Below are 26,223 nucleotides of genomic sequence, written 5' to 3'. Positions count from 1 at the left end.
CATTTGGTGCAATAAGCCCATCTGCTATTCATTGTATGAAGAATTTCAGAGAATATGTAGAAATCAACAGAAGAAGAAGCTTCCCACTGCTCGAGAACTAAAGTGCACACAGCTTGTGGCAGTCCTTGCAGGAGGCAATGCTGAATACACAGGTTTGCATGAAACTACAAATCGTAACCATTTTAGGACACCTCTTCATAAAGGAGAAATGCTCATCTTGTGACTGCCGGTAGTGATCAATAAAAGATATGGAGGTTGCTTCTGCAGACCATTGCCAAGCAGTGTCAGGACTTGCAGAAAGGACTGTGCATGTTATCCATCATCTGTCCATAGTATACACAGGGCTCTATCCACTCATACAACAGCACAACATCTTCATCTGACAAACAGGACACTAACTACGTCTGGATCAGGTACAAGAATAAGTGCAAATCCCCGATATTAAATAAAATTCCTGGACATCATGCTAGAGGGCTCCAATTTCCCAAGTAAAGTTTCCGTAAACCATTTTATGTGCTTCAAACTCCAGACAAAAATGTGATTGTACCCTTTTAACTTAAGCTTGAATTCACTGCATTGTAAATAGAGACTGCAATTCATGGCTGGTCACATACATTAGACAGGGGTCAGCTGAGCCATCTCTTCCAAATCCCCCTCATAAGTCCTGTACTGTTCAGGGAGAGGGAAGGATACTATTTACAGGCACTTCTGGCAGTGGCTCAATAGCCTATCCCTTATATCTCCCAATATCAGAAGAGGGGCCCACACACATTAGATGGTTGGCTAGGCCTGATAAAAATCGACAGGTTTGGCCAACATAAGCCTTACCCACATAATGCCTACTCACCCCTTGCAGTGCTTACAGTAACAGGCAAATCTCATATGTCCATCTTAAAACCACATTTACAGCAGAGAACCATCCAAAAATTGTTCACGTTTTCCGACTACGAAATGGTTTTCTGACTAAATCTAAATAAACAGGAGGAATCACTTACTAGCAGTAGTTGTCCAGGCACACAAATAATGCAGTGACAGGTGAAGCAAACAAGAACTCAATAGTTTACAAGTTCTCGAGAAAGACTGGTAAGTAATGTGAGGCTTCTTCCAAGTTTGAAGAACGACAGAGGCTGCGAAACAGCGAGAAACTGAAGAAAGCAAAAGGTAGGTGTAAAATAGCTTGTGGGTGGAGGGGAACCTACACGACAAAACAAAAATTAATATTAAAGTCACTATATGCAGCTATAATACAAAGAAGAATCAGTTTGTTTTTTTTGCTTCTTTTCTTGTTTGCTCAGTTGAGAAGGCGAGGTCCCCAGAAGATGCGATCCGTTACTGTGTCACCAAGAGTAGTCTGTGTGTGTTTGTTGGAAGCGTTAAAAAGAAAAAACAAAAAATTAAAACCCACAATAGTGCAGTTAGCAGGGAGATCTCCGAGGGCTTCAGTGGTGTAGGGGGTGGAAGGGGACGCCACTCGCTTAGTTTCCGTGTGTGCTGTTATCCGTTGGTGAGAGGCGGGAGGAGTGCAGCAGGGAAAGTCTCGGCAGAGTGAGGTGCTGGAAAGGTGTTAAGTTGTATTTCTGGAGGGTGGAAGGGCAGGTGCAGGAAGAGAGGTTATAATCTTATCTTGAATCCCCTTTGCTCTCCAGTCTCCGGTATTAATTGCTGCAGCACTGGCTCCTGCTCTGCTGGGTCTGCTCATGGAGGTCTACACCCCGGGTCCGACCAGCTGCCCCGCTTGTGTTCTGGGGCTCACTTTTTGGCAGCTTCTTAGCTGTAAAAGAAATTTTGGATTTTATTGTACAGAAAATGATCAAAAGCCAATATTTAAAAAAGACTAGTGCATTGTTTATCTGTTGTAAACAAAGCCAACTAATAAATATATGCCAGACTCTGCTCACGCTCCAAATTTTTTTGTTGTTCCAGTTGCAAAAGCGTATAATACCCTCAGTAAATTCAAGGTGTCCTAGGGTGCAAACGACATAAAATTTCTGCCATAAACAGATTGAGTTTTTCAGCACATTTTAAACAGTGGGGCATCTTTATCAAACTCAGCTGATACTTACCGTATATACTCGTGTATAAGCCGTGTTTTTCACCATAAAAAAATGTGCTGAAAAACCTCACCTCGGCTTATACAAGAGTAAAAAAAAAAAAAAAAAAAAACTAATATACTCACCCTCCGGTGGCCCCAGTATTCAGTGCGGCTCCTCTTCTGTCTTCGCTCTTCTGTACAGCCGGCATGGACGCGACCATGTTATCTTCCTGGCCGGGGCGTACTATGATGCGTCCGCAGATGACATTATAGTATGCGCCAGCCAGGAAGATAACATGGCTGCGTCCCTGCCGGCTGTTACTAAAGATCAAAGAAAGAAGAGGAGCCACGCCGACATTGGAGAGCCGCGCTGAGAATCGGGGCCGCCTGAGGGTGAGTATATAAGTGTTTTTGTTTTTTAAATGCTGAGAGGGCTGGCTGTATACTACAGGGGGCTGGGTGGGCTGGCTGTATACTACAGGGGGCAGGCTGGGCTGTATACTACATGGGGCTGGCTATTATCTGTGATAATAATAACAACAATAATAATTGCACTTCAGCTTCTTAGGAAAAACCCAGTCTCTAAAGTAAATGGCCTGCATGTATAATATATGATGGAAAAACATGACGGATCTCTCTGTCCACTGTGAGCTCTGGTGTATCTCTCTAGATGACGTTTTATTGATCATCTTTGTTTCCATGACAATTCAAAAATTCAATTGTCACAAAAATTTGTCTGAAGTTACAATAATGAAATATACCTGTTCCAATTTACATACAAATTCAAGTTAGGTTCTTTAGGTCTGTATGAAAATGAAAATCTTCTGAATTTGTCTATAATACAATATAATCACAAAGGTTATTGACCTCCAGGTCAGATACCTTTGGCTATGCTATATTCTTAAGAAAGTCACTGGTATTTAAGTGCGATACAGATAATGGCAGCCGGTGTAAAAAGGTGAAGAGACTGGAATACAAGATGAACGAACTTAAGGTCATTGATCAACCTGTAACCCTGTACAAAGTCATCTGTAAGTGAATTATCTCTATACTATCAAAGTGACTTAAAAAAAAAAAAACACTTGTCTGAGAAAGGTCATAGTGACTACTGGGTGCTAAAATGGAAGTGCTGTAATAAAGATGAATTCAATATAATATGCCATACAATTTGTGATAAAGTTGTGTAGCACCATGTGGAAGACGTGCCAGGAGTGTGACCAGAATCCATCACTTTTCCATAGAATTGTAAGAAAATGATGACTACACAGAAGAAGCAGTGTGGGGAAGGTTGTCAGAAGTACAGTCTGGTATCTCCTGGGACAATTTCAAGGGATTTAAGAGGAGGCTCTGAAGATCTGGTCCAGGTGGGTTGAAAAGGTCCTTTAAGGTCAAGTTATGGACAGGGAGTGAGGCGTGTTGTGAACTGAATGACGGTGTGTGTGTATGTGCGAGGTGTGATGGTGACCATGTTGATCTTAGAATCTTATTATCCTTTTTGGTGATATCTCATCTACTGGTCACTGCCATTTCCATAATGCTGTTACTTTTGTACTGTTATTTATTGAGCATTGTACTGCTCGCCTTAATGTGAAAATTGTTATAAAGCCATTTTTAAAATAACATAAAAGAAGACTCTGATCTTGAAACAGCAGAGAAATATCCTGAGTGGATTGTAATGAATATAATAAACCAGTATCAAACACATAAGCTGTACGATGGGGTCTACAATAAAGCAATCATTTATTTGTACCTCAGTAGTCAAGAGCATTTGGTGGTAGTTAAAGGGGTTGTGCAAGTGGTTTATACAAATAAAATGATAAATTACAAACAGACCTATATACCACTGCAAAGGCTGTGAGTGACGACATGCACATTGTAGGGTTTCATTATGACCACTAGTGGCCAAAGAAGAGGAATAAAGAAAACAAAGGATGTAGTTTTTTTTATTCAGTGCATTTTAAGTTTAACAAACCTGTATATATTTCTTTATGCATCACTGCACATTCCCATTTCAGTGCTTCAAAATTAATATTACACAAAGCAACAACTTGTAATACGCAGGTCAAACCTTTATTGATGTGCACTGTAACATGACTTTCAATTGATTATTCACCCATAATGGGGTGAAAGGGGTTTTCCCACGAAGGCAAGCGCTCGGCGATCTCCGTCAGCTCCATAGAGATTAATGGAGCAGAGCGGTCATCCGCGGCCGTCTGCTCCATTGGTCTGAGGAGCGGCGAGGGGTCACTGAGACCCCCACTAATCAGCAAGTTAGGCCCTATCCTGTGGCTAGGGCCTTATTTTCCTTTGTGGGAAAACCTCTTTAACTCCTTTTTAATGCCAATTCCCATACCAAGCAAGATATAGCATGAACTCGGGTTAGTATATTTAAAAAACATGATACCACAAAAGGTTATTGACCTTCAGGTCAGCTCTAAGATCATTTTATATTCTCAAGAAAGTCATATGTCACTGCCAGTGTACTTAAGTGTGACACAGACATAATGATAGCGGGTGACAAGAGGTGAAGAAACTGGAGTACAAAGTGAATGAACTCCTAGGTCATTGATAAAACTGTAAGTGAATTACCCCTTTACTATCAAAGCGACATATCCAAGACAGAATGTAGACATACAGTGAATGTATGAAACAGAAATCAATTGTTGGTGGTGCAAAATTCGCCCATACGAACTACTCACAGTACAAGACCGGTCCAAAAAGTCTAAATACAGATCCAAGAGTAGAGAAAAAGGTTTTTTTTGCTCTAGCCGGAGCTCCCAAATGTATCGAATGCTCCCATGTATAAGAGGGGTCATAGCGACTGCTGGGTACTGAAATGTACAGGAATTCAATATACTATGCCATAGATATAGATGTGATAAGGTACAACACAAGGGTCTGGTTCTATTATGCTTTCCTATGCAATATGTGTAAGAAGATGTGGAACATGTGCCATGAGTGTGACCAGAATCCATCATTCCTCCGTTATTCAAAGATAAGATGAAAGTGATGCCTACACAGGAAGGATAGTGTAAGGCTGGGAATCCTTCGGGCAGTCATGTACAAGGTCTTCAGAGAGACATTTTATCTATCTGGTGAAGACTTAAGGGATACTCATGGAGGCTCTGATCTTAAAATTGTGATCCAGAATGTCAGCGGAGCACAGTACAAATGTAACAAAACCAGAAAGAAAAACTAAGCAGTAAGACTGGGTATACAATAAAGTATCTGCATATACACTGGAAGTCATATGCATTCCCTCATAGTTTAAGGAAATTTACCATCAAAACCAAGCATGGTAATCCAGATCCAGGCCCCATGATGGTGGTAATCGTCTTATATTTGTTATCCTTTCTACTAAAATCAACTTTTAAAAATCTGCCATTGTGCCAAGTGTCCCTGGTTTATCATGATGGATTTTAGTGGTACATCTCTTCTAATTGAGTAGTTGCCCTTTAATACAATTGTAATATTTGTGCTCCTTATTCCTCAAGTTTTAAAAATTAGGCCACACCAAGTGCACATAATAGAAAGAGAAGAAACTACAGGAGGGGCGGACTCTCAAAATGCTCCAATTTATGAACATAGGTCACCATTTGACTAAAGCTGTATATGAATGTCAATGCCTATTTATTGGTACCAGAAAATGTCCAATGATTTTGTATAAGCCCCAATACACTACCGATTACAATTACATGGAATGGAATAGAATCTGCTAGGTCACCGTTCAGGACAGTGCTCTACTGCTACAAGTACATCCAGGATTATAGGATTTGTCATATGAAATACACTTATCTCTCATCCCCACGATATGCCAGGGGTACAGCTGCTGGAACCCCTTGAGTAATCCCAGAGTCCCTTTGGGTTCTTGTGGTGAAAAAAAAATTATGTAAAAAGGTGACCAGGGCTCCACCAGGTTTTATAGGGCTACAAGGATAGTGATCTCACAGAGCCACATAGATGTAAATGGGTGTTTGCTTTTAAATGGTTTTAAATGTATGTTTTTTCCGTGATATTTGTTTCTATTTAATAAAATACATCTTTTGGTACACATGGTTTTGTATTTATAGCCGTATATATATCATTCCCCACTTTTTTCTTTTCCTTTATCGTTTTAACGTTTAGGGATTGGTGGCTAACAACAGTCTATGACTATTTCTACTGGAGGTTTCAAGGAGTATTCCCACTTTGACAAACTTAATGTTGTTGATCGTATGATGAAAAATTCAATTTTTCAATAAATTTTCTGTATCAATTCCTCACAGTATTCTAGATCTCTGCTTGCTGTCATTCTATAGAAAGCTTCTATGTTTACATCCAGTGGACAGAAATCTGACCATGGTCACACAGGTGCACGGCTCATTATATCACAGAGTAATTAGAGCTGTGTGTTATAACGAGCCATGCACCTGTGTGACCATGGTCAGATAAGTAAATATAGAAGCTTTCTATAAAATGACAGCAAGCAGAGATCTAGGAAACCTTCAAGACTGAATTCAGAAAGTATATTAGGCACTGTGGGCAGCACGGTGGCTAAGTGGGTTGAACTTCTGCCTTGCAGGGCTGGAGTCAAGTCCCACCCAGATAAACATCTGCAAATAGTTTGTATGTTCTCTCCATGTTGGCGTGGGTTTCCTCCAGCTACTCCGGTTTCCTTCCACACTCCAAAACATATAGGTTGATTAGATTGTGAGCCCCATGGGGACAGAGACCAATTTCGCAAGCTCTGTGCAGCGCTGTGTAATCTGTGTGCGCTATATAAAGAATTATTATTATTGGAAATTTGTATAACTTTTCATTATTCAAACAATATCAAGTAATTGTTAAAATGGGAACACCCTATTAACCACCAGTGATTTGACACCTATCACCTTTCTTTACATTGGGAATGTGTCATTCATATGACAACCCATTTTACATGTAATAAACATAAGACAGAACTTTTATCATAAAGCAGCTGTTATCAACAGGATAATTCATGTTAAACTTTATATAATAACATGAGTGAGATAACAAAGCTTATTAGATGGTAGAAAGTCACCTTACCTATTGCAAGAAACAGGTCATTGACATTCATGGCCGTCTTGGCTGAGGTTTCCATAAATAACAGGCTGTTGTCATCTGCATAGGCCTGGGCTTCCTGCAGAACAAAGAGCAGGTCACACGGTGAGATCAATGACACGGGGGTGAACAGAACATCCAAGGAGCTTTAAGCTGACCTGCTATCAGGGGTCATATAGATTAGGACCATGTATACAGATAGAGGCGTAGCTATTAGTACTCTTATACTATAACAGGAGGGCAACGAGAATTTAGGCCATTAACCCTTTTGTGACAGATGGTCATTGGTGCCTGAATGTCCAGGTCAATTTTTGACGTTCTGCGAAGTGCTTCTTTAAAGGACGATATCTCTAGCAAAGTTTTACATATCATAACAATATTTACTTTTTATTTTTTCATGACAGGTGGGGCTTTTAATGGTGCCTGCCATTAGGAGACCCATTTTTTGGCTCCCGACAGCATAGTACACACACTGCCAAACAGGTTTTGTATTAAAATAGGCTTTTACAGAAAAATGTATATTTCACCTTAGCGTTCCATGTGAGATGTGACTAGGCTATAGAGGAGCGGTTTCCCCACTACCCTTGGGATACCGTTGCTCTATGTCATTTTCAAGTTAAAAAAAACCTCCCCTCCCCCAGCTGAGCTCCGCACCCTGTGCTTTTCCCCCCCATGGGCGTCATTTCCACTTGCCGCCTCCAAGTCAGGCTGACCACGTCAGACATTCTCGGTTTCCTTTATCTGCTCCAAGCTCGCTAGAGCAGCAGTTGGTGGCTGTAGTGGGTGCACGCACTGTGGACAATTTGCTGCCAGCAAATGAGGCCTCTCCATATTATAACAAAGTAATAGTACAAAGAGGTTAAATACGGGCTGAAATCTGGGGTGAATTTCCACATCTTTATAGACATCTGGATTTATTGTACATTTTTTGTCCTTATTTTGTTAAGAATTCTATAAAGGATCTCTCCTCTCCAATTGAGATGCCCTCCAAATCCTCTATAGAAAACTGACAGGTTGCAAATTTTAATAACCAGTTCATGTCAATTTCCATGCTTAAACATTCAAACCACAGAGTTTGGAATTAAATTTATCATTTTATACCATTTCATCCCACACCCCAGCATGAACATGAAAGCAGAGCCCAGGTGTCTGCCGAGCTGCACCCAGTGATGTCCTCAGCAGTGGCTTCTATCATCTCCAGTGCTGATCTTCTGCTGCCCTCCTGTAAAGCTCATCTCACACTACTGTTCCTTCCCTCCATTAAAAAAAAAAAAAAAAAAAAGAATGGAGGTTTAACGTATCACTTTAAAATCCGCTGTGTATACTGTCCTGAAATCATTGAGGCCGCGTTCGCACAATGCGTTGCGTTTTTGAAGCATTGCAAAGGCTTGAACCGGGCTCACACGAGGATACATCGCGTTTCCATTGCATTTGCTAAAACGCAATGTAACCTCAGCATATGAACCCTGTTCAAGCCCCTGGAATGCTTCAAAAATGCTGCAATAAAACACAGCACAATGCATTTTGTGAACGCAGCCTCAGTCTTCTTGAGGATCATTCACATAATCATGGCTTGGAGGAAACCCATGACCTACGTTCGACAGACTTTTCCGTAACTTCTGGCAGATCTTCAAGCACCTACTCAAAGTCCATAAGTGATGAGAACCCAAGATGTGCAGTTCCATACAAAAATGATAATTGGGCAACTACAAAACTGATTGCGGGGAAGCAGCAAACAGACAAAAGTTGACAGCAACCTTAGACTTACTTCATACTCAACCATGCGCTTGTTAGTGAGGTCCGCCTTGTTGCCAGCGAGGGCTATGACAATGTTTGGACTCGCTTGTCTCTGCAGCTCTTTAACCCATGTCTTTGCTCTGGCAAAAGTCTCCTGCAATAGGAAACCAGAGAAGTACAGTAAACCTAAGGGACACCATTTTTAAAAAGTTCTTTTTTTTTTTTAATCAGTGCTTAAGTTTTAATCTTCTTATGTTTATCCATTTAAAAGGCCAAAAAAATCCTGAGTAAACTTCAGAGTGGTAGAATTTCTCCATTCATATACATGTATTCATATGTCGTGTAATGTACAACTGCTGACATCTACAGGCCAAAAGGCTGCACTGTAGAGTGGCTGAAGAAAGAAAATGCTGCCTCCAGGAAGCACAAACAGAATTTTTTTTTAAAAACTCTTTTTTAAAAGAAATCTAATATTAAAATCAAGCCTGGATAAACTAGGTACACTTACTCCAGAAAATCCAGACCCCATGACTGTGTAATCTTATGTTATCCATGGACTCCTTCCCTCTAAAATCATCTTTTAAAATGATGTCTCAAGGTCTCTAGGAGTGTTACCAAAGCCCCTCCGCGCTGTAGCTTCACATGCTGTTACAGTGTGCAAGAACCACTTCCCAACTTGTGCTGAAACTTCCTCTGTTGCCAAGAGATTACATCAGGCAGAGGGAATGGAGAGGGCAAGACAGTAGCAGCATGTGAAACTGGTAACCCCCCACCAGAGAGCTCTCCTTGAGCATTAGCATAACTGGAAAAGTCCATTTTAGAAGGAAGGAGGCCATGGATAACAAATATAAGAAGATTACCACAGTCACTGTGCCTGGACCGATTAGCAAGTGTTCCTGGTTTATAATTGTAGATTATAACACAGGTAGATTTTGATGGTAGATTCACTTGAGTGATCCATACACCAATGGGCAATCAACATTTTTTTTTTTGCAATTTTATTTAATTTCTTAAAAGACTAAAAAGATGCAAAAAGCACAACTCAACTTTGCATCGTCCATAATATCGGCCAATCAGAGCTCACCTTTCATTTCTCCTGCCTTCCTTCCTTAAATATGATTTGCTTACCTGGTTGGTGATGTCATACACCACGATTGCAGCTTGTGCTCCTCGATAGTACATAGGTGCCAGGCTATGATATCGCTCTTGCCCCGCTGTATCCCAGATTTCAAACTTTACTGTTGTGTCATCCAGACAAACTGACTGTGTAAGAAATGCGGCTAGAAAAAGGTAAAATATAACAAAATTTAATTAAAAAAAAAAAAATTGGAAGAAAAACATAAAAAGTAATACATCCATGAGAATTTGAGGAGGTCACCTACCTCCAATTGTGCTCTCCTGAAATTCATGGAACTGTCCTTTAACGAAGCGTAGCACCAGACTTGACTTGCCGACCGCCGATTCCCCCAACAATACCAACTTAAACTGACAGATCTTACTGGCCTGAGACTGTCCGTTCGGCCTCGCTACTCCTCTCCCGGCCATTTCCTCAAAACAAGATTATAAGAAACGCTCCAGAAGGTGGAGAACTGCCAGGGACCTTCTTGGGCTTGGGCTGATGTGAGGGAGCAGGTCCAGACAAGGGCAGAATCTATAGAACAACCAAAACAAACCCATTTAACAGTCTGCAGAAACTAAGTATCTCTGCAATACATGATAATACCGTGAGAGGAGACAAAAGAGAACCGTTCTGTCATAAAGGGGATAGTGGGTCAGAATAGGTTTTCAGCAGCCCCATTCTTTGAGGAGTGTCCGGTCTGAGTAACTACAGCTCCCATCCATGTGCAGTGGAGCTACCGTACTGTCACTACATAGAGTAAAGTTCTGTTTTCTGTGTTGCTTCTGTAAGTCAGAAATGCCGATTGTTGAGTTTTCCAGATAATAAACCCCTAGGGTTCTGATACGAATAATCTAAATTGAAAAGCCTCAGGATTTGTAGTTGAAATCTTGGTCAGTATCTGCAGCATGTACACCAATCTGTGCAAGAGCTATTAGTCAGGTAAAATGTAAAAGACAGAAAATAATGACATGCATCTGAAACTGAGAAGATACCTAGCAATAAAGACAAAGACTAGAAGTGGACATGTTACACGCTGGACTGGACTAGTTTATTATTCTTTCATCTTTAAAAGGAAACCTGTCAGCAGAAATATACCTAATAAAGCACTAACAGTATGTTGTCAAGCTGCTAATTACCTTCCAGATCATGGCCTGGTGTGGTTACATCACCCAGAAAATCAAGTTTGAAGTGAGATGTAGATTTGTTGTACAAAGTCAAGGAGGCGAAGAGTTTAACACTCAAGTCAAGCTTTCCCTATCTCAAACTGTCCTGCACCCATAGACATCACTAACCAAATCTACTGAAGTCTGGTGCATGCTGTAAGTCACGGGAGGAGGTGTTCAGAGGCAGAGAGAGCTTGACTTCCCTTTTGAATTCTCCGCCTCCTTTACTTTATGCAACCAATTTACTCCTCACTTCCAACATGATTTTCTGGGTGATAGAACAATGCTAGGCAAGGAAAGAAACATGATCTGTAAGGTGTAAAGCTGATAGACAACATAATGCTACTAGTTTATTAGGCCAGTTTCTGATGACAGGTTCCCTTTAAATAAAACACAAAAAAATACAAAAATAATATTAATAAATCTATTTATATAGCTCCTTCTTATTCTGCTGCGCTTTGCCGATCATGGGATTCACGTACAGACATTACAGAGTAATTTTAATATTGCCCTCTTTTTTTTATATCAACATTTGAAAGGTGACTGCTAAGCCAGCTGAGCCACGTCTACGCGCATGGCAGGTAACCCCCTTACAGGGTCACGTCTACGCGCATGGCAGGTAACCCCCTTACAGGGTCACGTCTACGCGCATGGCAGGTAACCCCCTTACAGGGTCACGTCTACGCGCATGGCAGGTAACCCCCTTACAGGGTCACGTCTACGCGCATGGCAGGTAACCCCCTTACAGGGTCACGTCTACGCGCATGGCAGGTAACCCCCTTACAGGGTCACGTCTACGCGCATGGCAGGTAACCCCCTTACAGGGTCACGTCTACGCGCATGGCAGGTAACCCCCTTACAGGGTCACGTCTACGCGCATGGCAGGTAACCCCCTTACAGGGTCACGTCTACGCGCATGGCAGGTAACCCCCTTACAGGGTCACGTCTACGCGCATGGCAGGTAACCCCCTTACAGGGTCACGTCTACGCGCATGGCAGGTAACCCCCTTACAGGGTCACGTCTACGCGCATGGCAGGTAACCCCCTTACAGGGTCACGTCTACGCGCATGGCAGGTAACCCCCTTACAGGGTCACGTCTACGCGCATGGCAGGTAACCCCCTTACAGGGTCACGTCTACGCGCATGGCAGGTAACCCCCTTACAGGGTCACGTCTACGCGCATGGCAGGTAACCCCCTTACAGGGTCACGTCTACGCGCATGGCAGGTAACCCCCTTACAGGGTCACGTCTACGCGCATGGCAGGTAACCCCCTTACAGGGTCACGTCTACGCGCATGGCAGGTAACCCCCTTACAGGGTCACGTCTACACGAATGGCAGGTAACCCCCTTACAGGGTCACGTGTACAGGCATGGCAGGTAACCCCCTTACAGGGTCACGTCTACATGCATGGCAGGTAACCCCCTTACAGGGTCACGTCTACAGGCATGGCAGGTAACCCCCTTACAGGGTCACGTCTACGCGCATGGCAGGTAACCCCCTTACAGGGTCACGTCTACGCGCATGGCAGGTAACCCCCTTACAGGGTCACGTCTACGCGCATGGCAGGTAACCCCCTTACAGTAGGGTCTCATTATTTCCATTAGGGTCAGCACTTTAACCAGGATGCATGAGAAGAGGCAAGCACATATTATTCTTCCCCAAACCTACAAGCTCACAAATTTTTAAAACTTATTTTAGAAAAGGTTTTGGGAGCATGATGAAAGTTCTCCCTGACTAAGGTAAATTTACATAAACAAAAAAAAAATTTACTCACCCATCCCACAAAAAGATCACAACAAGTTTATAAAATGAAAAAGATGAGCAAAGCAAAGTTTTCACTAAGAAGCAATATACATATTCCCATTGGAGAGTGCAGTTGGATTTGTTACCATGTAGTACAAGTACTATACTAGAAGTAACGCCTTACTATTCCCTTACAGTACTTGTACTATGATTTTGCCCGGCGTCTCATTGTGCTCATTCAGGTCAAGTAAGTGTGACAGACGCTTAAATAACTGCAACCCATATGAAAACAAAGGACAATTGGGAAAGTTAATCCTTCTTGTCCTGTGACCGCTGCAGGCAGGTCAGCATCACATGGCCAGGATAACTATAAAGTTATCCTCATACGGCATGGATTTTCCTGACAAGCAGTCAACCTCAGTGTGCCCTCTAAAATCCTGGAGTCACACACAGAGATTAGTGGTTTTCAATGTGGCTAAAGCCCAAATACCCCCTCGTAGTTACAAGTCTCTACAATACTACTACAATAACATGCTAGTTTTGTTTCCAGAATATTGGGACCGCTTTTTCTAAAAACTGTGAGCACTCCGTTAGATCCCTAAGTATCTGGTGTATGGTCTTGTGATAGCTATGTGTCCCAGATATCGGACCCCCAGTGATCATACACTAAGGGTGATGGCACACGTGCCACTTTGTCTGCGTTTGTAAACGCAGACAAAGCTGCACCCACCATTAAATTAATGCACAACACTGCGGCCCCGGTGGGTGCGGCTTTGTCTGTGTTTGTGTGTGCCATCACCCTTAGGGTACGTTCACATGTTCAGTCAGTAATGCAGTCGGAATGGGGAGGGGCTTTTGCCGATTGCATCTTCACTTCAGAGGAAGCGCATGCGATTGGCAACCAACACCGCACGTTTTGCATTTTCTACATGCTTTTCAAAACGCATTGCTGACCGAACGTGTGAACGCACCCTAAGGGTGATGGCTCACGTCGCGTTTTGAACGCATTTTTGGCACATTTATAGCCAGTGTGTCAAAAAACGCATGTGTTTTTTGAAAACGCATCCGTTTTTGACAGGTTTGACCAATTATTTGAAACTGGTCAAAAACGCATGCGTTTTTTGACAGACTGCTTAAAAACAGGCCAAAAACGTGTTCAATGATAATTTGATGATGATGGCATGTGAACAATCAGTACTCAGATTTTTTACTGAATCCATTTTGGCTTATGGACACATACAGATTGGTTTCTCTTCCTGGGGTTTTTTTTTTTTTTTTTTTTTTACTGATGCCTTACTGAACTATTCTTTTCCAGGTGTTTTTTCACACATAGACCTTCTGCGCATGCGGAATCTTTAGTGCACACTGCGAGAGCAGAGGTTGGCACATGCGCAGTAAGTCTGTATACACACAGGACCAGCGCTGAACTCACAGGCATACTGTGCGAGGATCATGCCGAAGAGAACCGGGATATCCGGGAAAGGGGCATTAAACAGCAGTGTGGTAGCATGACCGGATCTCAAGAGAGAAACAGCACCAATAAATGTCATTTTGGGAGAAATGCATCAGTGCATACAAGACATGAAAACACCTAAGACATACTTGGATATTAGTCTATTTTTCCAACTTGGATTTGTCTCAATGACTAGTTTGTAAGTGGGTCACAGATAATCAGGATTTTTGCATGAAGTGTGATGTGTCAAATGTAGGCGTTTATTTGTACAGGACCATGCAGAAACACAGACTATACATGTACATTGGTTTATCCACGGAAAGCATAGTAAATCTATACAAGCCATCACACAATATAAATCTACTATACACAGTCATGTTCCCGGATTACCAGCACCATGTCTGATCCCCATTACCTTCCAAACAGTCTATAGAAATCCTGGCCGTTCTCTCTTCATGCACCACACAAAACAAAAATGAGCCCCTCTACACAGAATACAGAAAGAATGTCTCCTCCATCCAGTTGTATCCAGCTCCTCCACGGCCGACAAACCTGTTTGCTATTTTACCTGTAAACCTACAGGTATTCCAGAACAAAGTCACACTGCTCTTACATCATCTATGGAAGTGCAGTCCCAGATGTCCCTTAAAGGGGCTGTCCACATACAACAAATAGTTGACATTGTGTAATGAAACGTTTTTTGACCTTTCCAATATACTTTCTATATAAATTCCTCACTGTTTTCTACATCTCTGCTTGCTGTCCTGCTATACAAAGCTCAACAGTTTACAGTAGTTAGAAATCTGTGATGTCACAGGTGCACGGCTCCTTATAAAAACCCTTTGCTGATTACTCTCTAATACTAACAAGCAGTGCACCGTGTGACATCACATTAGCATGAACAGATTTCTATTGACAGAAGTAAAACATTGAGGGTGCATTTTGGTTGCGTTTTCATTGAGTTAACGAATGATGTTAACAGTGATGAAATTAGGCAAATCACGTCTCCTCAGCTTTTGTAATGCGTTTCAAACGCAATGAAAACGCAGGACAAAACGCAATGTGCGAACACGCCGCCTGGGTGATGCCACACATGGCGTTTTTAAGCATGTATTTTCAGTCTGTTCAAAAATGCAGCATTTTTACCGTTTACCATGTGTTTGGCTGCTTACAACCTGTTTATTTATTAAGATAATTGGGGAAATCGGACGCGTTTTCAAAAAACTCATGCATTTTGAAATGGACTGAAAACGCATGCTTAAAAACAGACTAAAAACATCATGTGTGTGATCACCCTTAGGCCGGCGGCACGTGTGGCGCTTTGAACCCTCGTTTTTGGGCCGTTTTTAAGCAGTTCGTTTTAACAGCAGTGCGTTTATTGAAAAACGCATGCATTTTTTTGCCCAGTTTTAATTAAGATAATTGGTAAAACCAGTCAAAAACGCATGTGTTTTTAACAGACTGTTTAAAAACTGCACAAAAACGGGTTCAAAGCGGCACGCGTGCCGCCAGCCTCAGATGGTGACTGATGGTTATCCTGACAATCTACCCAATAGTGAGACAGCGCCCCCCATTTTCCAGACTGTTGGGTGTACAAGCAGTCAGTCTCTCACCAAACTGCTTGTTATTCCCTATCCTGTGGGTAGAGGGAAACCTGAAAACTTGGGCAACCTCTGTCAGCTCCAAAGAGATACATGCAGCAGAACAGACATGTGCGGCCACCTGCTTCATTCACCTCGGGGACAGAAGTACCTCGGACCCCACGTTCTAGTGATCTGTGGGGGTCTCATCACTGAGAGGTGAGAAGTCAAGGTGGGGAGTTCTGAATGCCTCCTCCTCTGATTGATATCCTGCACTGGACATAAGGAGATCTGGTTAGTGATGTCTCTGGATGCAGGACCATCAATTACAGTGAAGGAGGCTTTCGAGGAAGAGAGAACATGACTTTATACAACCAGTTTGAGTTTCTGGATAATGCCACCACACTGGGTCATGAAAGATACTTGATCTAGAAGGTATTCAGCTGCTTGACAACATGGTAGTGGTTAAAAAGGTCCATTTCTGCTGACAGGCAAGATCTGCTGTGGATTTCATTAATAATAATAATTCCTTTATTTATATAGCGCACACAGATTATGCAGCGCTGCACAGAGCTTGCCATATTAGTCTCTGTCCTCATGGGGCACACAATCTAAACAACCTACCAGTATGTTTTGGAGTGTGGGAGGAAACCGGAGGACCCGGAGGAAACCCACGCAAACACGGAGAGAACATACAAACTCTTGGCAGATAACCTAATGAGGTGTACAGTAGGTGCTGTTGGATATTTTATTAGAGTAGTGGTTATTTCGCCTCCCCCTCCCTAGGGCTTATATTCAAGTCAAAAACTTTTTCCAATTTTTTGTGGTAAAATTAGGAGCCTCAGGTATTTACAGTATGAGGGGGAGTTCATCTGCAGAGCACAGAGGTCGGGGGAAGCCAGGGGTAGTAGTAGCCTCTCCTACACAGTCTGGGAGATCTGGTCTGAATGGTAGTCACGGTGGAGGCAGAGGTCGCATTAACGCCTCACCACGCGTCATAGACGCGTGATGAGGCGCCATTACCCCCCAAAATAATTGCCATGCGTAAAAGAACGCATGGCAATTATTCCCTGTAGCGCGCAGGCTGAGCGGTTCAGCACGCGCTGCAAATGAGGGAAATGTCTATCGAGCGATCGCAGCGCGCGCTGGACCGCTCAGCAGGACACGTGACTCAGTGTCAGGGGCGGTCAGGAGAGACCCGGAGCGAGAGCGCAGCCCCCAGGGGGAGGCATGTGGGCAGCGGGGCTGCCGCTCCCCGTCCTGCTCCAAACGCTGCCTGCGTTTATGTGATCGACAGGACCGGGTGAGTGTGTGCCGTGTCCTGCTTGGATCACCAATATGTTATCAGATGGGAAGCTTTTGGAGAGCGGATGACGCCACAGTCTGCAGCGGGTGATAACAACGGCCTCCGAAAATAATTGGATATATATTTAATGAGCTCCCGGACGCCTCCAATCATTGACTGCTGTGCACAGGGGGCGCTCTATCTGCACATCTCCCTCCGGAGGTTCATAGGGGGGTATAGATGGCTGCTCAGGGCACATTATACATTTGTGTTAAATTCACTCAAAATGTAATAAATCGGAGGTGTCTGAGGCTCATGGGAGTCGCTTATCCATAGGTGTTTCCCTGCTGCTTCTAATATCAGTAGGTGGGAAATCCTTGCAATTCCCGCATACACATGCATGCTCAGCTTTGAGTGGAGTAAGGCCCAGTCAGACTCAGGCATATGTATTCGATGTCAGAAATTGGCAGGTTTGGGGACCGTCTGATGTGTTTGGGGGTCCTCCTGCACAATTGCAAATGCTCAGAGGGGGGATTGTGCATGTTGGATTTAACCCCTTAAGGACGGAGGGTTTTCCGGCTCATTTCTCGCTCTCCAACTTCAAAAATCCATAACTTTTTCATTTTTACGTGTACAGACCTGTGTGAGGGCTTATTTTGTGCGTAACAAATTTTACTTTCCCGTAATGTTATTTATTTTAACATGCTGTGTACTGCGAAGCTGAAAAAAAATTCCAAATGTGGAAAAATTGAAAAAAAACCGCACGTGCGTCACGTTCTTGTGGGCTCAGTTTTTACGACTTTCACTCTTCACTCCAAATAATACGCCTACTTTATTCTTTGGTTCGGTGCGATCGCGGTGATACCAAATTTATATAGGTTTTATTGTGTTTTAATACATTTTCAAAAATTAAACGAATGTGTACAAAAAAGAAAAAACATTTTTTGCCATCTTCTGACGCTAATAACTTTTTCATACTTTGGCGCACGGAAATGTGTGAGGGGTCATTTTTTGCGAAATGAGGCGACGTTTTCATTGCTACCATTTTGAGGTCTGTGCGACATTTTGATAATTTTTTATTTCATTTTTTATGTTATGTAAAAAGGTGTAAAAGTCGCATTTCGGACATTTGGGCGCCATTTCCCGCCTCGGAGGTCACCGCCGGCCGTAACCGTTTTTATATTTTGATAGATCGGGCATTTTGGGACGCGGCGATACCTAATATGTCTGTGATTTTTACTGTTTGTTATGTTTTATATCCGTTCTAGGGAAAGGGGGGTGATTTGAACTTTTAATATTTTATTAATTTTTTTTATTTTTTAAACTTTTTTTTTTCTTTTTTTTTTCACTATTTTTTAGACCATCTAGGGTACATTAACCCTAGATGGTCAGATCGCTCCTACCATATACTGCAATACTACAGTATTGCAATATATGGCATTTTTGCAGGTCATACATTACAATGAGCCACTGGCTCATTGTAACGAACCTGCATAAACCATGTAGCCTCGTGTCAAAAGAAGACCCGAGGCTACCATGGTAACCGATCGCCGCCCCCCAATGACGTTCGGGGGCGTGGCGATCAAAAAAAAGATGGCGGCGCCCGCGCGCCGCCGTCTTTTAAACACCGCCCGCGACTTTGCGGGCGGCGTTTACAGGGTTAATAGCCGCGATCGGTGCAAGCACCGACCGCGGTTATTAGCGGTGGGGGTTTTGTGCAAAATGCAAAAACCCCCACCTCTGTATGAAGAGGACTCAGCCCGTGAGCCCTCTTCATACATCCCTTATACCTCTGCGCCGTAGAGCTACGGCGCAGAGCGTTAAGGGGTTAAAGGGGTTCGCCGTGTCCTGTTTGAGTGTGCCGTGTCCTGTTTGAGTGTGCCGTGTCCTGTTTGAGTGTGCCGTGTCCTGTTTGAGTGTGCCGTGTCCTGTGAGCGACCAGTGTGTGCGCGCTATGTGTGCGGTGTATTACCGAAATTTTCATACTCCTCCTCGGGTAAAAATACTCCTCAAAAATTGTGAGAGGAGTATTTTTACCCTTCTGGAAAAATGTTAGTGCGACCTCTGGGTGGAGGTTTTCATGCACCATCTTCCAATTGTGTCAAACAGTTTAGACCAGCTGAAAGAAGGTCCAAGGCTACATTCACACTGCCGCTGTCCGCCCGTACCGTACCGTAGCGGGCAACGGCAGTGCACGGGGAGAGGAGGAGGAGGAGGTGAGCGCAGCTCACCCCCGCCCCTCTCCATAGGAAGCAATGGCGCACGGCGCCGTACTACGGCTAAAGATAGGACAGATCGTATCTTTTTCCCGGGTACGGAGCGGTAAGGTGCCGTACCGCACCACTCCCGTAGGGCGCCGTGTGCCCATTGCCGTCTATGGGGGACGTATATACGTCGGCCGTATATATACGTCGGCCGTATATACGTCCCCCATACGTCAGTGTGAATATAGCCTAAAAGTAGAACACTCTAAGGCCGGCAGCACATGTGGCGTTTTGACCCTGTTTTTGGGCTGTTTTTAAGCAGTCAGTTAAAAACCCCATGTGTTTTTGAAAAACTCATCCGTTTTTGACCAGTTCTAATACAGGCGGTCCCCTACTTAAGAACACTCGACTTACATACGACCCATAGTTACAAACGGACCTCTGGATGTTGGTAATTTATTGTACTTTAGTTCTAGGCTACAATGATCAGCTGTAACAGTTATCACAGGTGTCTGTAATGAAGCTTTAGTGTTAATATTGATTCTTATGACAACCCAACATTTTTAAAATCCAATTGTCACAGAGACCAAAAAAAGTTCTGGCTGGGATTACAATGATTAAATATACAGTTCTGACTTACATACAAACTCAACTTAAGAACAAACCTACAGACCCTATCTTGTATGTAACCCGGGGACTGCCTGTAATTGATAAAACCAGTCAAAAACATTTTTTAACGGACTGCTTAAAAACGGTCCAAAAACGGGTTCAAAACGGCACATGTGCCTCCGGCCTAAGGGTGATGTCACACATGGCGTTTTTGGGCCATTTTTAGTTAGTGCGTTTTCAGACTAACTAAAAAACATCCGTTTTTGTCTGGTTTTTTGAATTTGCACAATTAAAAATGGCCCAAAAACGGCAAAATTTTACCTGTGTTGCTTTTTTATATTGAATCCACGTATCCCACGTCCGTTATATACATGCTACCGGGTTGGTTCCTCGCCCTATATCAGTGGTGGCGAACCTATGGCAGGGGTGCCAGAGGCGGCACTCAGAGCCCTTTCTGTGGGCACCCAGGCCATCGCCAGAGCACAAAAGACAGGACTCAAAGAATTTTCCTGCAGTCCCCAGGAACTTAAAAGATTCTGCTTTCAGTCATATCTTAAAGTGATACTTACTTCGCTACTTGTGACTGTAGAAAGAGGGAGAATGTGTAGACAGGGCCAAGTTATTTTTGGAGGACCTCCTGCTGGCCCCAAGATTCTCTTTGTACAGAATGACACTGGAAAGAAGCTACAATTATGCAAATTTTCCCTCCTTTTTACTACTGTGTTGCTGTCCTCAGAAGGCCGGTAAGATTGAACTGCTGTGGTGGGGAAAATATTTCAGGGGTTTGTTAGAGATGCTATCCTGGAGTATCTCACTGTACATAACCTTATAACCCAGCGTCAGCATGGGTTTATGACAGATCGTCCTGTCAGACTAATCTGATTGGTTTCTACGAGGAGGTAAGTTCAAGACTGGATCTGGGGGACGCTGTGGATGTTGTATATCTGGACTTTTCAAAGGCATTTGACACCGTGCCGCATAAAAGGTTGGTATATAAAATGAGACTGCTGGGAATAGGGGAAAATCTGTGTATTTGGGTAAGTAATTGGCTTAGTGATAGAAAACAGAGGGTGGTCATTAATGGCACATTCTCAGATTGGGTTGACGTTACCAGTGGAGTGCCACAGGGGTCAGTATTGGGGCCACTTCTTTTTAATATTTCTATTAATGACCTTGTGGTGGGTTTACACAGTCAAGTTTCAATATTTGCAGATGATACTAAGCTGTGTAAAGTAATAAATACGGAGGTCGATAGTTTAGCATTACAGAGGGATTTGTGGAAGCTTGAGGAGTGGGCAGAGAAATGGTTGATGAGGTTTAATGTAGATAAATGTAAAGTTATGCACTTGGGCCATGGAAACAAAAAGTATAATTATGTTCTAAACGGTCAATTACTTAGTAAAACTGGAGCTGAAAAGGACTTGGGGGTATTGGTGGATGGTAAACTTAATTTTAGTGACCAGAGCCAGGCGGCTGCTGCTAAAGCAAATAAAATAATGGGATGTATCAAGAGAGGAATAGATTCTCATGATAAAGACATAGTTTTGCCCTTATACAAATCCCTGGTCAGACCACACATGGAATATTGTGTACAGTTTTGGGCACCAGTGTATAAAAAGGATATAGTAGAGCTGGAACGGGTGCAGAGGAGAGCAACCAGGATTATTAGGGGAATGGGGGGATTAGAATACACTGACAGATTAAAAAATTTGGGATTATTCAGTTTAGAAAAAAGACGACTGAGGGGAGACCTCATTACAATGTACAAATACCTGAACGGTACAAGGATCTCTCCAAAGATTTTTTTCTACCTAGGCCTGTGACCAGGACAAGGGGGCATCCTCGGCGCCTGGAGGAGAGGCGATTCTACCATCACCATAGACAAAGGTTCTTTACTGTACGAGCAGTGAGACTGTGGAACTCTCTGCCGCAGGAGGTTGTTATGGCGGACTCTATGTACATGTTCAAGAGAGGCCTGGATGTCTTTCTGGAGAGAAAAATATCACAGGTTATGGGGATAAAACATTTAATTCTTAAAGGTTGGACTTGATGGACTTGCGTCTTTCCAGCCTTATATACAATGATACTATGAAGAACATGGAGCAATAAGTTACTGTTCTAATTTTTGGTTGGCACCTCGCGATAAATGAGGGGGGTTGGGGTTGCAGTTTGAGTACTCCGTCGCTAAAAGGTTCGCCATTATAGACCAGGCTTATATTAAAGGAAAGCTGGTGGCAGCTTAATTGGGTTCATAAGGTCCTGTTTCAATGAGGCTAGTGAAAGGGATCTTTCAGCCATTCAGGGTTGTGATTAGTTGTTGCGCTATATTCGGAAGTTGTATAGACAACACTCAAGCACTTCCTGCGCCTTCCAGAGTCTATAAAAAGACAATTAATTGATCTTGCATACCAGTCAGGGGTCCGAAACATCAGGTTTTCATTCACAAACAACTTCTGCTTTCTCCCTGAGGTCCTAGTTTAGCGCTACTCTTCCCTGCAAACTGGAGACCAACACCTGCTGACGTCTAAAGTCAGTGGGCATTTGCAATCAAGTTAAAGATGGCCCGGTTATGGTGGAAGGAAAAAAAAAATTTTCAAAATCCCCAGCTCACAATTTTACAAAACATTGTCAAAATCACCCACTATCCCCCCCCCCACTATATGTAGTAAATATCAAAATGACCATAACACAATAGGGAACCCATTATTCATTTTCTTTCTGGGTTCATTTGAAAACTAGAACATAAAAAAAGCATGACACATTAGAAAAACAAAACAGGAAAATTAATTATTAACTAACCTTATGTGTCATGAATTTCTTTTTTTTTGCTGCTTTAATACTTTATTATAAGTTGAAATACTATGGGGTCATTTATCTTTAGTTATTTGTCTGCTTTTTTCTTGGGGGGGGGGGGGCTATATTTTGTGCATGTTATTGCCCGGAGGAACAACACCTAAAAACAAAAGCATTGAGGTCCCATTCCCTTTAATGAATGAAGCAACTGGTCCAGCAGACCCCCTGCTACTACAGGAGTTCTTTATGATATTTCCTGATATAGCACTTGACCATCTCCAGCAGACTAAACAGGGCAGGATGAGGTTGGAGGCTTCTGTCATAGCCTTGTGCAGGGAGGGGGAGGCAGTGGCCTCAATCATAGCCTGATCCAGGACCGGTATGAGGAGGTGAGAAATCCGTAAGCCCCTCTCCACTGTGACCTCTGGGGAAGCTCTGGACGCTGGTAATTTACTGAACTCTAGTCCCAGGCTGCAAGTTACACTTTTTTTTTTTTTTTTTTAAGATAAACCTGTTCCAACTAACATAAGGGCAAACCTACAGAACCTATATTGTGTGTAATCTGGGGACCACCTATGCATGTTATTTGCATTTCACAGTTTTTTCTTACAATCTTTCAAAATTGTAGCAAAAACCACGTAGTTTTCCATATATTTATAGGACCCTCAATTTAGCAACAATATGGTTTAAAAAAAAAAAACCTGCCATTGAAATTAAAAACTATGATTAAAAAATATTACCATTCTCACTAAATGATTCCTTTCCATGGCTCCAATGTTAACAAATCAGTTTGTGAGTCCACTGACACCAAGTGAGTATATTCAGTAGTTGCTTGCATTGCCCTGCCTCACTGCTACAGAACATGCTGCTGTGTGTAAAAGTGAGCTGTGGTTCCCAAACGAGTTGGCAAGCAGAGCCGGCTCTTTCGTGTGAACAACGGGAGTCAGCTCCCTTCAGTGAGCCGATAGCTCACCTAACCCCCGCCCCTAATCAGCTCATCACGCCCAATAAAATCTGGTTAAAAGTGGTGTGGAGTGGATTGGCACACCCTATTGTACTTTTTTTTTTGTTTAAATCTTTTTTTATTGTTTTCTTTATAACAAGGGAAAACAGCACATTTCACAGCCTTACAGCACTCTGACAGGTCGAGTTGGCCTGCACAAGTTTTGGCTCAAGCAGGAACTATATATTAAGAGTAGTTGCACTGCAGAGTCACATATTAATAACTGGGATTGGGAAAAGGGCGGAGGGAAGAGGGGGTGACATTAGGTGGGCACAACTGTAGCCGGCTTTCTTTATAGTTCGTAAGGGTGTGTTTAATCTTATGAACGGGAGCCGTTCTGTAGACACAACAGCCGGCTCATCTTATCGGGGAAAGCCTAATGATCCAGCTCACTAAGAAGAGCCGGACTTTCAATCATTAGTGTGGAACATAGAGAGCTCTGTTGCATCATTGGCCAATTCATGTCAAGTAACAAGGGTGATGTCATCTAAGGTACTGTTACATCTGCAACATCTACCTCATGTATGTATCTTATCACATGAAATCAAAGCAGCCTCTATGGAGGATGGGGAGGAGTAGAAGTCCATGGAGGCTTCATGTGATAAAGATACATACATGAGGTAGACCTTGTAGGTGTAACAGGACCTTCATTGAGATGCAAAAGGACCTTAGATGACATCACCCTGGTCACATGACATGATCTGGCATGGGAATGAGAAAATGGGAGGGACGGGCTAAGCAGGGCCCCTCCCCCCTCTGATTCCAAGGAAAGTAACATAAAGTTGATTTATAGGGATGTGAGGGAGACATTTGTTAGCTAAAAGAAGGATGTCAGTTAGGTTCCTATAGAGCCCTATCACTAGCTGTATCTGTGGAAATGTGGCGACAGGTTCCCTTTAAACGTACTCCCTAAATTATCTTTCCACAATGAGGTCACCTCTACTACATTTCCCAGCATGCCTAGCGTATTTCAATGGCATTATCAGTGTATGTCTCCAGCCTGCATCGGTGGTCAGACAACTGGGGACAGCCGTACATTGATACAAAAATGTATATATGTCATGTATGCAAATGAACCTACAGGCAGTCCCCAAGTTACCCCCAGGATTAAAGGGGCTGTTACATATAGGTTCTTTAAGTTTGCTCTCGTGTAGAACAGAGCATGCCTGAACAATAATAATTATTCATTTATATAGTGCACACAGATTACGCAGCGCTGCACAGAGTTTGCCTGAACTTTTGGCGTTTGGGCCGTTCTGCCCTACCAGACCTGTTACATGATATGCTGCCGAGAGGTCAAACGGCAGATTTATGCCCCTAGCAACTAGTCATGACTGAGATTGGGAAGGGATGTCCACAGTCATGCCTAGTTGCTAGGTGCATAAATCTGCCAGACTGGCCGCTCGGCAGCATATCGCACAACATGGACGCCAAATCTGAACTTAGGTTCGCTACATAGATATTATTGTTACTTTCCAGGATATTAAACTGACTCATCACTTGAAGATGAAAAAAATATTAGTGAAAACAGTTGACTAAAATCTAGCGAGCCACAATCGTCCTTCCTCACAAAGGCAAAGCCACCTGAACACCTCGATTGATTGGTCCCATTTTTGGGACTCTGGAAGGGTGCAGCTGCAACCATGAAACCAGAATACATCACCAATTCACAAAAGTATTGGGTCTCAATGCCATTTAGTAAGAGTTTGGCCATTTGGGTAGGAGCGGGTACTGCTTTTTATTTTCTTTTGCTTTGAGCAACCAAGACAGATAAGGTGGAGGAAGGTCAAGTCTTACTGTAATAGTACACACTAAATGGCAGGGACACATGCATGCTCAGCCTAGCCGAGTGTGCACCTGGTCTCATCTTGGAGAAAGACGCTGATGACGCCAATGTAATGTAGAGGGTCACATTACCGATAGGGTTATGTTCCCATGTGTCTGGCTACATAACATATAGTGTGGCACAGACACACTAACTCCTGGCAGGAAATATTGCTGACAAGCAGCAGCAGTGTTGTGTATACAATGAAGATTGGGGTATTCCAAGTTTAGCCGAATGAGACTGGGGCCCCTGACATGATGCTGCCAACATGCACGCCCGGCTGTCTCCACTACGCGCAGCCTCGGTCACCCGGATGTTGTGCAGGAGGAGATGATTCAGCTGGACATCGCAGGCCCGGCACAGTCTATGTGCCCCGCACCTGCACACACGGCGTCACGTACATGGGGCTATGACGGCACATCAGGCCGGGAGAAGCCGCCTCATCCGCCGGATGTTACCTTATAACGGAAGCGGCCGAGTCCTAGACCCGAGTGCTCACCGCTCCTGCTCCGCCTCGCTGATCGGTACAGATGCTGGATTCCGGGGGCCTAAAGGACCTTCCCTGACATCACAGTCATGTGACCGGGATCCGATGACGTCAGTGTACCATGT

The 26,223-nt window shown here is 43.3% G+C and overlaps 1 protein-coding gene across 1 annotated transcript; it reads right to left on the bottom strand.

Annotated features, from left to right (window-relative positions):
• Positions 1-24: 24 nt before the first annotated feature.
• On the bottom strand, positions 25-26,223 carry RAB5B (RAB5B, member RAS oncogene family). Its single transcript, XM_072135060.1, has 6 exons — positions 26,070-26,223; positions 10,213-10,481; positions 9,959-10,110; positions 8,862-8,984; positions 7,079-7,172; positions 25-1,771 (listed from the first exon to the last, which is right to left on the bottom strand). The coding sequence occupies exons 2-6, from the start codon at positions 10,373-10,375 to the stop codon at positions 1,656-1,658; spliced, it is 648 nt and encodes a 215-aa protein (XP_071991161.1). The 5' UTR covers positions 10,376-10,481; positions 26,070-26,223; the 3' UTR covers positions 25-1,655.

The sequence above is a fragment of the Engystomops pustulosus genome, chromosome 2, assembly GCF_040894005.1.
Source record: "Engystomops pustulosus chromosome 2, aEngPut4.maternal, whole genome shotgun sequence".
Taxonomy (NCBI): domain Eukaryota; kingdom Metazoa; phylum Chordata; class Amphibia; order Anura; family Leptodactylidae; genus Engystomops; species Engystomops pustulosus.
Note: the sequence above shows the minus strand (reverse complement) of the source record. Positions and strands in the feature narration are given on the sequence as shown.